Source organism: Hemiscyllium ocellatum, assembly GCF_020745735.1.
Source record: "Hemiscyllium ocellatum isolate sHemOce1 chromosome 27 unlocalized genomic scaffold, sHemOce1.pat.X.cur. SUPER_27_unloc_1, whole genome shotgun sequence".
Lineage (NCBI taxonomy): Eukaryota > Metazoa > Chordata > Chondrichthyes > Orectolobiformes > Hemiscylliidae > Hemiscyllium > Hemiscyllium ocellatum.
Window position 1 is genome coordinate 1,148,345 of NW_026867476.1, and position 15,334 is coordinate 1,163,678.

Here is a 15,334-nt window from a genome sequence, read left to right on the forward strand (position 1 = left end):
GTCCCTCTCTCAGTAATCTCCCCTCTCCCCCTGGGCCCGTGCCCTCTCTCAGTAATCTCCCCTCTCCCCCTGGGGCTGTGCCCTCTCTCAGTAATCTCCCCTCTCCCCCCGGGGCTGTGCCCTCTCTCAGTAATCTCCCCTCTCCCCCCGGGGTCAGTGCCCTCTCTCAGTAATCTCCCCTCTCCCCCCTGGGGCTGTGCCCTCTCTCAGTAATCTCCCCTCTCCCCCCGGGTCAGTGCCCTCTCTCAGTAATCTCCCCTCTCCCCCCTGGGGCCAGTGCCCTCTCTCAGTAATCTCCCCTCTCCCCCCCTGGGGCTGTGCCCTCTCTCAGTAATCTCCCCTCTCCCCCCTGGGGCTGTGCCCTCTCTCAGTAATCTCCCCTCTCCCCCCTGGGCCCGTGCCCTCTCTCAGTAATCTCCCCTCTACCCCCTGGGGCTGTGCCCTCTCTCAGTAATCTCCCCTCTCCGCCCTGGGGCTGTGCCCTCTCTCAGTAATCTCCCCTCTCCCCCCTGGGGCTGTGCCCTCTCTCAGTAATCTCCCCTCTCGCCCCCGGGGCCAGTGCCCTCTCTCAGTAATCTCCCCTCTCCCCCCGTAGTCAGTGCCCTCTCTCAGTAATCTCCCCTCTCCCCCCTGGGGCTGTGCCCTCTCTCAGTAATCTCCCCTCTCCCCCTGGGGCTGTGCCCTCTCTCAGTAATCTCCCCTCTCCCCCCGGGGCCAGTGCCCTCTCTCAGTAATCTCCCCTCTCCCCCCTGGGGCTGTGCCCTCTCTCAGTAATCTCCCCTCTCCCCCCGGGGTCAGTGCCCTCTCTCAGTAATCTCCCCTCTCCCCCTGGGGCTGTGCCCTCTCTCAGTAATCTCCCCTCTCCCCCCGGGGCCAGTGCCCTCTCTCAGTAATCTCCCCTCTCCCCCTGGGGCAGTGCCCTCTCTCAGTAATCTCCCCTCTCCCCCTGGGGCAGTGCCCTCTCTCAGTAATCTCCCCTCTCCACCCTGGGGCTGTGCACTCTCTCAGTAATCTCCCCTCTCCCCCTGGGGCAGTGCCCTCTCTCAGTAATCTCCCCTCTCCCCCTGGGGCTGTGCCCTCTCTCAGTAATCTCCCCTCTCCCCCCTGGGCCAGTGCCCTCTCTCAGTAATCTCCCCCTCCCCCCTGGGGCTGTGCCCTCTCTCAGTAATCTCCCCTCTCCCCCCGGGGTCAGTGCCCTCTCTCAGTAATCTCCCCTCTCCCCCCTGGGGCTGTGCCCTCTCTCAGTAATCTCCCCTCTCCCCCCGGGGTCAGTGCCCTCTCTCAGTAATCTCCCCTCTCCCCCTGGGGTCAGTGCCCTCTCTCAGTAATCTCCCCTCTCCCCCCGGGGCTGTGCCCCCTCACAGTAATCTCCCCTCTCCCCCGGGGTCAGTGCCCTCTCTCAGTAATCTCCCCTCTCCCCCCTGGGGCTGTGCCCTCTCTCAGTAATCTCCCCTCTCCCCCTGGGGCTGTGCCCTCTCTCAGTAATCTCCCCTCTCCCCCCTGGGGCTGTGCCCTCTCTCAGTAATCTCCCCTCTCCCCCCGGGGCTGTGCCCTCTCTCAGTAATCTCCCCTCTCCCCCCTGGGGCTGTGCCCTCTCTCAGTAATCTCCCCTCTCCCCCCGGGGCCAGTGCCCTCTCTCAGTAATCTCCCCTCTCCCCCTGGGCCAGTGCCCTCTCTCAGTAATCTCCCCTCTCCCCCTGGGGCAGTGCCCTCTCTCAGTAATCTCCCCTCTCCCCCTGGGGCAGTGCCCTCTCTCAGTAATCTCCCCTCTCCCCCCGGGGCCAGTGCCCTCTCTCAGTAATCTCCCCTCTCCCCCCGGGGCCAGTGCCCTCTCTCAGTAATCTCCCCTCTCCCCCCTGGGGCTGTGCCCTCTCTCAGTAATCTCCCCTCTCCCCTCTGGGGCTGTGCCCTCTCTCAGTAATCTCCCCTCTCCCCCCCTGGGGCAGTGCCCTCTCTCAGTAATCTCCCCTCTCCCCACTGGGGCTGTGCCCTCTCTCAGTAATCTCCCCTCTCCCCCTGGGGCTGTGCCCTCTCTCAGTAATCTCCCCTCTCCCCCCTGGGGCTGTGCCCTCTCTCAGTAATCTCCCCTCTCCCCCCGGGGCCAGTGCCCTCTCTCAGTAATCTCCCCTCTCCCCCCTGGGGCTGTGCCGTCTCTCAGTAATCTCCCCTCTCCCCCTGGGCCAGTGCCCTCTCTCAGTAATCTCCCCTCTCCCCCCGGGGCCAGTGCCCTCTCTCAGTAATCTCCCCTCTCCACCCTGGGGCTGTGCACTCAGTAATCTCCCCTCTCCCCACTGGGCCCGTGCCCTCTCTCAGTAATCTCCCCTCTCCCCCTGGGTCAGTGCCCTCTCTCAGTAATCTCCCCTCTCCCCCCGGGGCCAGTGCCCTCTCTCAGTAATCTCCCCTCTCCCCCCTGGGGCTGTGCCGTCTCTCAGTAATCTCCCCTCTCCCCCTGGGCCAGTGCCCTCTCTCAGTAATCTCCCCTCTCCCCCCGGGGCCAGTGCCCTCTCTCAGTAATCTCCCCTCTCCCCCCCTGGGGCTGTGCACTCAGTAATCTCCCCTCTCCCCCCTGGGGCTGTGCCCTCTCTCAGTAATCTCCCCTCTCCCCCGGGGTCAGTGCCCTCTCTCAGTAATCTCCCCTCTCCCCCCGGGGTCAGTGCCCTCTCTCAGTAATCTCCCCTCTCCCCCTGGGGCAGTGCCCTCTCTCAGTAATCTCCCCTCTCCCCCTGGGTCAGTGCCCTCTCTCAGTAATCTCCCCTCTCCCCCCTGGGGCTGTGCCCTCTCTCAGTAATCTCCCCTCTCCCCCTGGGGCTGTGCCCTCTCTCAGTAATCTCCCCTCTCCCCCCGGGGTCAGTGCCCTCTCTCAGTAATCTCCCCTCTCCCCCCTGGGGCTGTGCCCTCTCTCAGTAATCTCCCCTCTCCCCCTGGGGCTGTGCCCTCTCTCAGTAATCTCCCCTCTCCCCCCTGGGGCTGTGCCCTCTCTCAGTAATCTCCCCTCTCCCCCCTGGGGCTGTGCCCTCTCTCAGTAATCTCCCCTCTCCCCCCGGAGTCAGTGCCCTCTCTCAGTAATCTCCCCTCGCCCCCTGGGCCTGTGCCCTCTCTCAGTAATCTCCCCTCTCCCCCCGGAGTCAGTGCCCTCTCTCAGTAATCTCCCCTCTCCCCCCTGGGGCTGTGCCCTCTCTCAGTAATCTCCCCTCTCCCCCTGGGGCTGTGCCCTCTCTCAGTAATCTCCCCTCTCCCCCCTGGGGCTTTGCCCTCTCTCAGTAATCTCCCCTCTCCCCCCCCGGGCCAGTGCCCTCTCTCAGTAATCTCCCCTCTCCCCCTGGGGCTTTGCCCTCTCTCAGTAATCTCCCCTCTCCCCCTGGGGCTGTGCCCTCTCTCAGTAATCTCCCCTCTCCCCCCTGGGGCTTTGCCCTCTCTCAGTAATCTCCCCTCTCCCCCTGGGGCTGTGCCCTCTCTCAGTAATCTCCCCTCTCCCCCTGGGCCAGTGCCCTCACTCAGTAATCTCCCCTCTCCCCTGGGGCTGTGCCCTCTCTCAGTAATCTCCCCTCTCCCCCGGGGTCAGTGCCCTCTCTCAGTAATCTCCCCTCTCCCCCTGGGTCAGTGTCCTCTCTCAGTAATCTCCCCTCTCCCCCCGGGGTCAGTGTCCTCTCTCAGTAATCTCCCCTCTCCCCCTGGGGTCAGTGTCCTCTCTCAGTAATCTCCCCTCTCCCCCTGGGGCTGTGCCCTCTCTCAGTAATCTCCCCTCTCCCCCTGGGGCTGTGCCCTCTCTCAGTAATCTCCCCTCTCCCCCTGGGTCAGTGTCCTCTCTCAGTAATCTCCCCTCTCCCCCCGGGGTCAGTGTCCTCTCTCAGTAATCTCCCCTCTCCCCCTGGGGTCAGTGTCCTCTCTCAGTAATCTCCCCTCTCCCCCCGGGGTCAGTGTCCTCTCTCAGTAATCTCCCCTCTCCCCCTGGGGTCAGTGTCCTCTCTCAGTAATCTCCCCTCTCCCCCCTGGGGCTGTGCCCTCTCTCAGTAATCTCCCCTCTCCCCCTGGGGCTGTGCCCTCTCTCAGTAATCTCCCCTCTCCCCCCCCGGGGTCAGTGTCCTCTCTCAGTAATCTCCCCTCTCCCCCCTGGGGCTGTGCCCTCTCTCAGTAATCTCCCCTCTCCCCCTGGGGTCAGTGTCCTCTCTCAGTAATCTCCCCTCTCCCCCCGGGGTCAGTGTCCTCTCTCAGTAATCTCCCCTCTCCCCCTGGGGTCAGTGTCCTCTCTCAGTAATCTCCCCTCTCCCCCCTGGGGCTGTGCCCTCTCTCAGTAATCTCCCCTCTCCCCCTGGGGCTGTGCCCTCTCTCAGTAATCTCCCCTCTCCCCCCCGGAGTCAGTGCCCTCTCTCAGTAATCTCCCCTCTCCCCCCTGGGGCTGTGCCCTCTCTCAGTAATCTCCCCTCTCCCCCCTGGGGCTGTGCCCTCTCTCAGTAATCTCCCCTCTCCCCCCGGAGTCAGTGCCCTCTCTCAGTAATCTCCCCTCGCCCCCTGGGCCTGTGCCCTCTCTCAGTAATCTCCCCTCTCCCCCCGGAGTCAGTGCCCTCTCTCAGTAATCTCCCCTCTCCCCCTGGGGCTGTGCCCTCTCTCAGTAATCTCCCCTCTCCCCCTGGGACAGTGCCCTCTCTCAGTAATCTCCCCTCTCCCCCCTGGGCCAGTGCCCTCTCTCAGTAATCTCCCCTCTCCCCGGAGTCAGTGCCCTCTCTCAGTAATCTCCCCTCTCCCCCCGGGGTCAGTGCCCTCTCTCAGTAATCTCCCCTCTCCCCCTGGGTCAGTGTCCTCTCTCAGTAATCTCCCCTCTCCCCCCGGGGTCAGTGTCCTCTCTCAGTAATCTCCCCTCTCCCCCTGGGGTCAGTGTCCTCTCTCAGTAATCTCCCCTCTCCCCCCTGGGGCAGTGCCCTCTCTCAGTAATCTCCCCTCCCCCTGGGGCTGTGCCCTCTCTCAGTAATCTCCCCTCTCCCCCTGGGGCTGTGCCCTCTCTCAGTAATCTCCCCTCTCCCCCTGGGTCAGTGTCCTCTCTCAGTAATCTCCCCTCTCCCCCCGGGGTCAGTGTCCTCTCTCAGTAATCTCCCCTCTCCCCCTGGGGTCAGTGTCCTCTCTCAGTAATCTCCCCTCTCCCCCCGGGGTCAGTGTCCTCTCTCAGTAATCTCCCCTCTCCCCCTGGGGTCAGTGTCCTCTCTCAGTAATCTCCCCTCTCCCCCCTGGGGCTGTGCCCTCTCTCAGTAATCTCCCCTCTCCCCCTGGGGCTGTGCCCTCTCTCAGTAATCTCCCCTCTCCCCCCCCGGGGTCAGTGTCCTCTCTCAGTAATCTCCCCTCTCCCCCTGGGGCTGTGCCCTCTCTCAGTAATCTCCCCTCTCCCCCTGGGCCAGTGCCCTCTCTCAGTAATCTCCCCTCTCCCCCCGGGCCAGTGCCGTCTCTCAGTAATCTCCCCTCTCCCCCCTGGGGCTGTGCCCTCTCTCAGTAATCTCCCCTCTCCCCCCTGGGGCCAGTGCCCTCTCTCAGTAATCTCCCCTCTCCCCCCTGGGCCAGTGCCCTCTGTCAGTAATCTCCCCTCTCCCCCCTGGGGCTGTGCCCTCTCTCAGTAATCTCCCCTCTCCCCCCTGGGGCTGTGCCCTCTCTCAGTAATCTCCCCTCTCCCCCCTGGGCCAGTGCCCTCTCTCAGTAATCTCCCCTCTCCCCCCCTGGGGCTGTGCCCTCTCTCAGTAATCTCCCCTCTCCCCCCGGGGCCAGTGCCCTCTCTCAGTAATCTCCCCTCTCCCCCCTGGGCCAGTGCCCTCTCTCAGTAATCTCCCCTCTCCCCCCGGAGCTGTGCCCTCTCTCAGTAATCTCCCCTCTCCCCCCGGGGTCAGTGCCCTCTCTCAGTAATCTCCCCTCTCCCCCTGGGGCTGTGCCCTCTCTCAGTAATCTCCCCTCTCCCCCTGGGTCAGTGCCCTCTCTCAGTAATCTCCCCTCTCCCCCCCTGGGGCTGTGCCCTCTCTCAGTAATCTCCCCTCTCCCCCCTGGGTCAGTGCCCTCTCTCAGTAATCTCCCCTCTCCCCCCTGGGGTCAGTGCCCTCTCTCAGTAATCTCCCCTCTCACCCCGGGGCCAGTGCCCTCTCTCAGTAATCTCCCCTCTCCCCCCCTGGGGCTGTGCCCTCTCTCAGTAATCTCCCCTCTCCCCCGGGCCAGTGCCCTCTCTCAGTAATCTCCCCTCTCCCCTCTGGGGTCAGTGCCCTCTCTCAGTAATCTCCCCTCTCACCCCGGGGCCAGTGCCCTCTCTCAGTAATCTCCCCTCTCCCCCCCTGGGGCTGTGCCCTCTCTCAGTAATCTCCCCTCTCCCCCGGGCCAGTGCCCTCTCTCAGTAATCTCCCCTCTCCCCCTGGGCCAGTGCCCTCTCTCAGTAATCTCCCCTCTCCCCTGGGTCAGTGCCCTCTCTCAGTAATCTCCCCTCTCCCCCCTGGGCCAGTGCCCTCTCTCAGTAATCTCCCCTCTCCCACTGGGGCTGTGCCCTCTCTCAGTAATCTCCCCTCTCCCCCTGGGCCAGTGCCCTCTCTCAGTAATCTCCCCTCTCCCCTGGGTCAGTGCCCTCTCTCAGTAATCTCCCCTCTCCCCCCGGAGTCAGTGCCCTCTCTCAGTAATCTCCCCTCTCCCCCTGGGCCAGTGCCCTCTCTCAGTAATCTCCCCTCTCCCCCCTGGGGCTGTGCCCTCTCTCAGTAATCTCCCCTCTCCCCCCCTGGGGCAGTGCCCTCTCTCAGTAATCTCCCCTCTCCCCCCGGGGCTGTGCCCTCTCTCAGTAATCTCCCCTCTCCCCCTGGGCCAGTGCCCTCTCTCAGTAATCTCCCCTCTCCCCCCTGGGGCTGTGCCCTCTCTCAGTAATCTCCCCTCTCCCACTGGGTCAGTGCCCTCTCTCAGTAATCTCCCCTCTCCCCCCGGGGCTGTGCCCTCTCTCAGTAATCTCCCCTCTCCCCCCTGGGGCTGTGCCCTCTCTCAGTAATCTCCCCTCTCCACCCTGGGGCTGTGCCCTCTCTCAGTAATCTCCCCTCTCCCCCCAGGGTCAGTGCCCTCTCTCAGTAATCTCCCCTCTCCCCCCGTAGTCAGTGCCCTCTCTCAGTAATCTCCCCTCTCCCCCTGGGGCTGTGTCCTCTCTCAGTAATCTCCCCTCTCCCCCCTGGGGCTGTGCCCTCTCTCAGTAATCTCCCCTCTCCCCCTGGGCCCGTGCCCTCTCTCAGTAATCTCCCCTCTCCCCCCGGGGCTGTGTCCTCTCTCAGTAATCTCCCCTCTCCCCCCTGGGGCTGTGTCCTCTCTCAGTAATCTCCCCTCTCCCCCCTGGGGCTGTGCCCTCTCTCAGTAATCTCCCCTCTCCCCCCGGGGCTGTGTCCTCTCTCAGTAATCTCCCCTCTCCCCCCTGGGGCTGTGTCCTCTCTCAGTAATCTCCCCTCTCCCCCCTGGGGCTGTGTCCTCTCTCAGTAATCTCCCCTCTCCCCCCTGGGCCCGTGCCCTCTCTCAGTAATCTCCCCTCTCCCCCCTGGGGCTGTGTCCTCTCTCAGTAATCTCCCCTCTCCTCCCTGGGGCTGTGCCCTCTCTCAGTAATCTCCCCTCTCCCCCTGGGCCCGTGCCCTCTCTCAGTAATCTCCCCTCTCCACCCTGGGGTCAGTGCCCTCTCTCAGTAATCTCCCCTCTCCCCCCTGGGTCTGTGCCCTCTCTCAGTAAACTCCCCTCTCCCCCCGGGGTCAGTGCCCTCTCTCAGTAATCTCCCCTCTCCCCCTGGGGCTGTGCCCTCTCTCAGTAATCTCCCCTCTCCCCCTGGGGCTGTGCCCTCTCTCAGTAATCTCCCCTCTCCCCCCTGGGGCTGTGCCCTCTCTCAGTAATCTCCCCTCTCCCCCCTGGGGCTGTGCCCTCTCTCAGTAATCTCCCCTCTCCCCCCTGGGGCTGTGCCCTCTCTCAGTAATCTCCCCTCTCCTCGGGGTCAGTGTCCTCTCTCAGTAATCTCCCCTCTCCCCCTGGGGCTGTGCCCTCTCTCAGTAATCTCCCCTCTCCCCCCGGGGTCAGTGCCCTCTCTCAGTAATCTCCCCTCTCCCCCCTGGGGCTGTGCCCTCTCTCAGTAATCTCCCCTCTCCCCCTGAGGCTGTGCCCTCTCTCAGTAATCTCCCCTCTCCCCCGGGGTCAGTGCCCTCTCTCAGTAATCTCCCCTCTCCCCCCTGGGGCTGTGCCCTCTCTCAGTAATCTCCCCTCTCCCCCCTGGGGCTGTGCCCTCTCTCAGTAATCTCCCCTCTCCCCCTGGGCCAGTGCCCTCTCTCAGTAATCTCCCCTCTCCCCCTGGGCCAGTGCCCTCTCTCAGTAATCTCCCCTCTCCCCCTGGGGCAGTGCCCTCTCTCAGTAATCTCCCCTCTCCACCCTGGGCCAGTGCCCTCTCTCAGTAATCTCCCCTCTCCCCCCCCTGGACCAGTGCCCTCTCTCAGTAATCTCCCCTCTCCCCCTGGGGCTGTGCCCTCTCTCAGTAATCTCCCCTCTCTCCCTGGGGCTGTGCCCTCTCTCAGTAATCTCCCCTCTCTCCCTGGGGCTGTGCCCTCTCTCAGTAATCTCCCCTCTCCCCCCCGGAGTCAGTGCCCTCTCTCAGTAATCTCCCCTCTCCCCCCCCTGGACCACTGCCCTCTCTCAGTAATCTCCCCTCTCCCCCCCTGGGGCTGTGCCCTCTCTCAGTAATCTCCCCTCTCCCCCCCTGGGGCTATGCCCTCTCTCAGTAATCTCCCCTCTCCCCCCTGGGCCCGTGCCCTCTCTCAGTAATCTCCCCTCTCCCCCCCTGGGGCTGTGCCCTCTCTCAGTAATCTCCCCTCTCCCCCCGGGGCCAGTGCCCTCTCTCAGTAATCTCCCCTCTCCCCCTGGGGCTGTGCCCTCTCTCAGTAATCTCCCCTCTCCCCCCGGAGTCAGTGCCCTCTCTCAGTAATCTCCCCTCTCCCCCCCTGGGGCTGTGCCCTCTCTCAGTAATCTCCCCTCTCCCCCTGGGCCAGTGCCCTCTCTCAGTAATCTCCCCTCTCCCCCCGGGGCCAGTGCCCTCTCTCAGTAATCTCCCCTCTCCCCCCGGGGTCAGTGCCCTCTCTCAGTAATCTCCCCTCTCCCCCCTGGGGCTGTGCTCTCTCTCAGTAATCTCCCCTCTCCCCCGGGGTCAGTGCCCTCTCTCAGTAATCTCCCCTCTCCCCCTGGGGCTGTGCCCTCTCTCAGTAATCTCCCCTCTCCCCCTGGGGCTGTGCCCTCTCTCAGTAATCTCCCCTCTCCCCGGGGCAGTGCCCTCTCTCAGTAATCTCCCCTCTCCCCCCTGGGCCAGTGCCCTCTCTCAGTAATCTCCCCTCTCCACCCTGGGGCTGTGCCCTCTCTCAGTAATCTCCCCTCTCCCCCCGGGGTCAGTGCCCTCTCTCAGTAATCTCCCCTCTCCCCCCGTAGTCAGTGCCCTCTCTCAGTAATCTCCCCCCTCCCCCTGGGGCTGTGCCCTCTCTCAGTAATCTCCCCTCTCCCCCTGGGGCTGTGTCCTCTCTCAGTAATCTCCCCTCTCCCCCCTGGGGCTGTGCCCTCTCTCAGTAATCTCCCCTCTCCCCCTGGGCCCGTGCCCTCTCTCAGTAATCTCCCCTCTCCCCCCGGGGCTGTGCCCTCTCTCAGTAATCTCCCCTCTCCACCCTGGGGTCAGTGCCCTCTCTCAGTAATCTCCCCTCTCCCCCCGGGGTCAGTGCCCTCTCTCAGTAATCTCCCCTCTCCCCCTGGGGCTGTGCCCTCTCTCAGTAATCTCCCCTCTCCCCCCTGGGGCTGTGCCCTCAGTAATCTCCCCTCTCCCCCTGGGGCTGTGCCCTCTCTCAGTAATCTCCCCTCTCCCCCCTGGGGCTGTGCCCTCTCTCAGTAATCTCCCCTCTCCCCCCGGGGTCAGTGCCCTCTCTCAGTAATCTCCCCTCTCCACCCTGGGGCAGTGCCCTCTCTCAGTAATCTCCCCCTCTCCCCCTGGGGCAGTGCCCTCTCTCAGGAATCTCCCCTCTCCCCCCTGGGGCTGTGCCCTCTCTCAGTAATCTCCCCTCTCCCCCCGGGGCCAGTGCCCTCTCTCAGTAATCTCCCCTCTCCCCCCTGGGGCAGTGCCCTCTCTCAGTAATCTCCCCTCTCCCCCTGGGGCAGTGCCCTCTCTCAGTAATCTCCCCTCTCCCCCCTGGGGCTGTGCCCTCTCTCAGTAATCTCCCCTCTCCCCCTGGGTCAGTGCCCTCTCTCAGTAATCTCCCCTCTCCCCCCTGGGGCTGTGCCCTCTCTCAGTAATCTCCCCTCTCCCCCTGGGGCAGTGCCCTCTCTCAGTAATCTCCCCTCTCCCCCCTGGGGCTGTGCCCTCTCTCAGTAATCTCCCCTCTCCCCTCTGGGGCTGTGCCCTCTCTCAGTAATCTCCCCTCTCCCCCCTGGGGCAGTGCCCTCTCTCAGTAATCTCCCCTCTCCCCACTGGGGCTGTGCCCTCTCTCAGTAATCTCCCCTCTCCCCCTGGGGCTGTGCCCTCTCTCAGTAATCTCCCCTCTCCCCCCTGGGGCTGTGCCCTCTCTCAGTAATCTCCCCTCTCCCCCCGGGGCCAGTGCCCTCTCTCAGTAATCTCCCCTCTCCCCCTGGGGCAGTGCCCTCTCTCAGTAATCTCCCCTCTCCCCCTGGGGCTGTGCCCTCTCTCAGTAATCTCCCCTCTCCCCTCTGGGGCTGTGCCCTCTCTCAGTAATCTCCCCTCTCCCCCCTGGGGCTGTGCCCTCTCTCAGTAATCTCCCCTCTCCCCCCGGGGTCAGTGTCCTCTCTCAGTAATCTCCCCTCTCCCCCTGGGGTCAGTGTCCTCTCTCAGTAATCTCCCCTCTCCCCCCCTGGGGCAGTGCCCTCTCTCAGTAATCTCCCCTCTCCCCACTGGGGCTGTGCCCTCTCTCAGTAATCTCCCCTCTCCCCTGGGGCTGTGCCCTCTCTCAGTAATCTCTCCTCTCCCCCTGGGCCAGTGCCCTCTCTCAGTAATCTCCCCTCTCCCCCCTGGGGCTGTGCCCTCTCTCAGTAATCTCCCCTCTCCCCCCGGGGCCAGTGCCCTCTCTCAGTAATCTCCCCTCTCCCCCCCTGGGGCTGTGCCCTCTCTCAGTAATCTCCCCCCTCCCCCTGGGGCAGTGCCCTCTCTCAGTAATCTCCCCTCTCCCCCCTGGGCCAGTGCCCTCTCTCAGTAATCTCCCCTCTCCCCCCGGGGCCAGTGCCCTCTCTCAGTAATCTCCCCTCTCCCCCTGGGCTGTGCCCTCTCTCAGTAATCTCCCCTCTCCCCCTGGGGCTGTGCACTCTCTCAGTAATCTCCCCTCTCCCCCTGGGGCTGTGCACTCTCTCAGTAATCTCCCCTCTCCACCCTGGGGCAGTGCCCTCTCTCAGTAATCTCCCCTCTCCCCCGGGCCAGTGCCCTCTCTCAGTAATCTCCCCTCTCCCCCCTGGGGCTGTGCCCTCTCTCAGTAATCTCCCCTCTCCCCCCCTGGGGCTGTGCCCTCTCTCAGTAATCTCCCCTCTCCATCTCCCTGTCCCCAGGCACTGCTGACTCTCAGTCTCTCCTACCTGCTCGGAGTCATCGCCTCATCCTACGAGACGTCCTCTGTCCTGATCGCCCTCGGATCTACAGTCGCCGTCACTTTCGCCATCATCCTCTTTGTCAGTCAGGTAAGTCCGAGCAGAGCAGGGGGGGGGCGATGGCGGGGGGGAGGAGTGACGACGAGGCAAAAGGGCTGGCGTTCCACCAATCTATTGGCAGCTCCTTCCTGCGTCCTGCCCCTCCCTGAGGGCTATCGTGGGTCTAACCCCACAGCATGTGGCTGAGATGGCAGTTCACCCCCCCACCTTCCTGAGGGGGTGCATTTAGGGACAGCGGTTCGACCCAGGTCATCCTCTGAGCCCACGAGGCACCAGGAGAGAGTGACGTTTTCAGACTCTGGTTGAAAGGGTCGTCGCACAGAGCGAGCGAGGGGGTTCAGGGACATCATCGCAGGGAGACAGTGGTCTGGAAAAGGCGTTTTCCGCACAGTCTCCTTCATCGCTCAGACCACCGAGGGCAGGGGAGTCGGGGACGTCACGCTGAGGTCGTACAGGACATGGGGGACGCTGCATCTGGAGTACAGTGTCCACTCCAGCCACAGGAAGGTTTATAAAATCAGGAGACGGAGCGCTAGAGTTACTGGTGGTTCTCCATTCCATAGGGCTGGGGGATTTCCAGGCTGAGGGGTGGGGGGGGGCACATTTTTAAGGAGAGAGGGCATGAAAGGCAGATTTTCCACACAGTGGGTGGATCGTGTGTGGAATGAACTTCCTGAGCAGGGGGTGAACGCGGGTCCAGTTACAACGCCACAAAAAAGATTTTGGGATCAGTACGTGGACCGGAAAGGCTTTGCAGGGATTAGGACCAGGAGCAGGCAGGTGGGACTGGTTGAGATTGGGATTGGGGTCAGCACGTAAGGGACAGACCGAAAGGTCAGCTTCTGTGTTGGCTGAATATACTTCCACATTGGCTGCTCTCTCTCTCTCTCTCTGGGAGATGTCCACACTGTGGGGACTGGCTGCTCTCTGTCTCTCTGGGTGATGTCCACACTGTGGGGACTGGCTGCTCTCTCTCTGGGAGATGTCCACACTGTGGGGACTGGCTGCTCTCTCTCTCTCTGGGTGATGTCCACACTGTGGGGACTGGCTGCTCTCTCTCTCTATCTCTGGGAGATGTCCACACTGTGGGGACTGGCTGCTCTCTCTCTCTCTGGGTGATGTCCACACTGTGGGGACTGGCTGCTCTCTCTCTCTCTCTGGGAGATGTCCACACTGTGGGGACTGGCTGCTCTCTCTCTCTGGGTGATGTCCACACTGTGGGGACTGGCTGCTCTCTCTCTCTCTGGGAGATGTCCACACTGTGGGGACTGGCTGCTCTCTCTCTCTCTGGGTGATGTCCACACTGTGGGGACTGGCTGCTCTCTCTCTCTCTGGGAGATGTCCACACTGTGGGGACTGGCTGCTCTCTCTCTCTCTCTGGGAGATGTCCACACTGTGGGGACTGGCTGCTCTCTCTCTCTCTCTGGGAGATGTCCCACACTGTGGGGACTGGCTGCTCTCTCTCTCTGGGAGATGTCCACACTGTGGGGACTGGCTGCTCTCTCTCTCTCTGGGAGATGTCCACACTGTGGGGACAGGCTGCTCTCTCTCTCTCTCTGGGTGATGTCCACACTGTGGGGACAGGCTGCTCTCTCTCTCTGCGAGATGTCCACACTGTGGGGACTGGCTGCTCTCTCTCTGGGAGATGTCCACACTGTGGGGACTGGCTGCTCTCTCTCTCTCTCTCTGGGAGATGTCCCACACTGTGGGGACTGGCTGCTCTCTCTCTCTCTGGGAGATGTCCACACTGTGGGGACTGGCTGCTCTCTCTCTCTCTGGGTGATGTCCACACTGTGGGGACTGGCTGCTCTCTCTCTCTCTGGGAGATGTCCACACTGTGGGGACTGGCTGCTCTCTCTCTCTCTCTGGGAGATGTCCACACTGTGGGGACTGGCTGCTCTCTCTCTCTCTCTGGGAGATGTCCCACACTGTGGGGACTGGCTGCTCTCTCTCTCTGGGAGATGTCCACACTGTGGGGACTGGCTGCTCTCTCTCTCTCTGGGAGATGTCCACACTGTGGGGACTGGCTGCTCTCTCTCTCTCTCTGGGTGATGTCCACACTGTGGGGACAGGCTGCTCTCTCTCTCTGCGAGATGTCCACACTGTGGGGACTGGCTGCTCTCTCTCTGGGAGATGTCCACACTGTGGGGACTGGCTGCTCTCTCTCTCTCTCTCTGGGAGATGTCCACACTGTGGGGACTGGCTGCTCTCTCTCTCTCTGGGAGTAGTCCACACTGTGGGGACTGGCTGCTCTCTCTCTCTGGGAGATGTCCACACTGTGGGGACTGGCTGCTCTCTCTCTCTCTGGGAGATGTCCACACTGTGGGGACTGGCTGCTCTCTCTCTCTCTCTCTGAGAGATGTCCACACTGTGGGGATTGGCTGCTCTCTCTCTCTCTGGGAGTAGTCCACACTGTGGGGAGTGGCTGCTCTCTCTCTCTCTGGGAGATGTCCACACTGTGGGGACTGGCTGCTCTGTCTCTCTCTCTAGGAGATGTCCACACTGTGGGGACTGGCTGCTCTCTCTCTCTCTCTGGGAGATGTCCACACTGTGGGGACTGGCTGCTCTCTCTCTCTCTCTCTGCATGGACGCGTCAGGGTGAGTTCAGGGAGATTATACACTGACAGACACCTGCCATTGCCCTGTGTCTCATTCACCATCTCTCTCTCTCTCTCTCCCAATGTGTCTGCAGACTAGGATCGACTTCACGTTGTGCTACGGCTTCCTGCTGGTTTTGTCTACCGTTCTGTTCATGTTCGGCATCTTCTACATTTTCTACCATGACCGCATCCTGCAGATCGTCTACGGTTCCCTGGGTGCGCTGCTGTTCTCCATTGTAAGTGCACAGCGGGAAGGAAGATCCCACACCCTGCCTCACACAGTTCACCAACACCGTCCCCCCATCCCAGGAACAGGGACAGCACGGGGTTAGATACAGAGTAAAGCTCCCTCTACACTGTCCCCTCCATCCCAGGGACAGGGACAGCACGGGGTTAGATACAGAGTAAAGCTCCCTCTACACTGTCCCCCACATCCCAGGGACAGGGGCAGCACGGGGTTAGATACAGAGTAAAGCTCCCTCTACACTGTCCCCTCCATCCCAGGGACAGGGACAGCACGGGGTTAGATACAGAGTAAAGCTCCTCTACACTGTCCCCCCCCATCCCAGGACAGGGACAGCACGGGGTGAGATACAGGGTAAATCTCCCTCTACACTGTCCCCCCTTCCCAGGGACAGGGACAGCAAGGGGTGAGATACAGAGTAAAGCTCCCCTCTACACTGTCCCCCCCCATCCCAGGGACAGGGACAGCACAAGGTTAGATACAGAGTAAAGCTCCCTCTACACTGTCCCCCCCATCCCAGGGACAGGGACAGCACGGGGTTAGATACAGAGTAAAGCTCCCTCTACACTGTCCCCCATCAAACACTCCCAGGGACAGTGACAGCACGGGGTTAGATACAGAGTAAAGCTCCCTCTACACTGTCCCCCCCATCCCAGGGCCATGGACAGCACGGGGGTTGGGTGAATATTCCTGCGATCCTGTGCTGACACACCCTCTCTCTCTCTCCCCTCCCCACCCTCTCTCTCTCCCCTCCCCACCCTCCCTCCGCCCTGAGCAGTTCCTGGCCGCTGACACCCAGCTGATCTTGGCCAACCACCGCTACGGCCTGACTGCCGAGGACTACATCTTC

At 62.6% G+C, this 15,334-nt stretch overlaps 1 protein-coding gene across 1 annotated transcript in view; it reads left to right on the top strand.

Annotated features, from left to right (window-relative positions):
* si:ch211-284o19.8 (protein lifeguard 1) overlaps nt 1–15,334 on the top strand; it is a gene marked incomplete at its 3' end in the record, with an annotated part of 32,521 nt that extends 17,187 nt beyond the window's left edge. The window contains exons 5-7 of the mRNA XM_060821357.1: nt 11,542–11,670; nt 14,333–14,476; nt 15,263–15,334. Coding sequence (XP_060677340.1) covers nt 11,542–11,670; nt 14,333–14,476; nt 15,263–15,334 — 345 coding nt within the window. The remainder of the gene's footprint in view (nt 1–11,541; nt 11,671–14,332; nt 14,477–15,262) is intronic.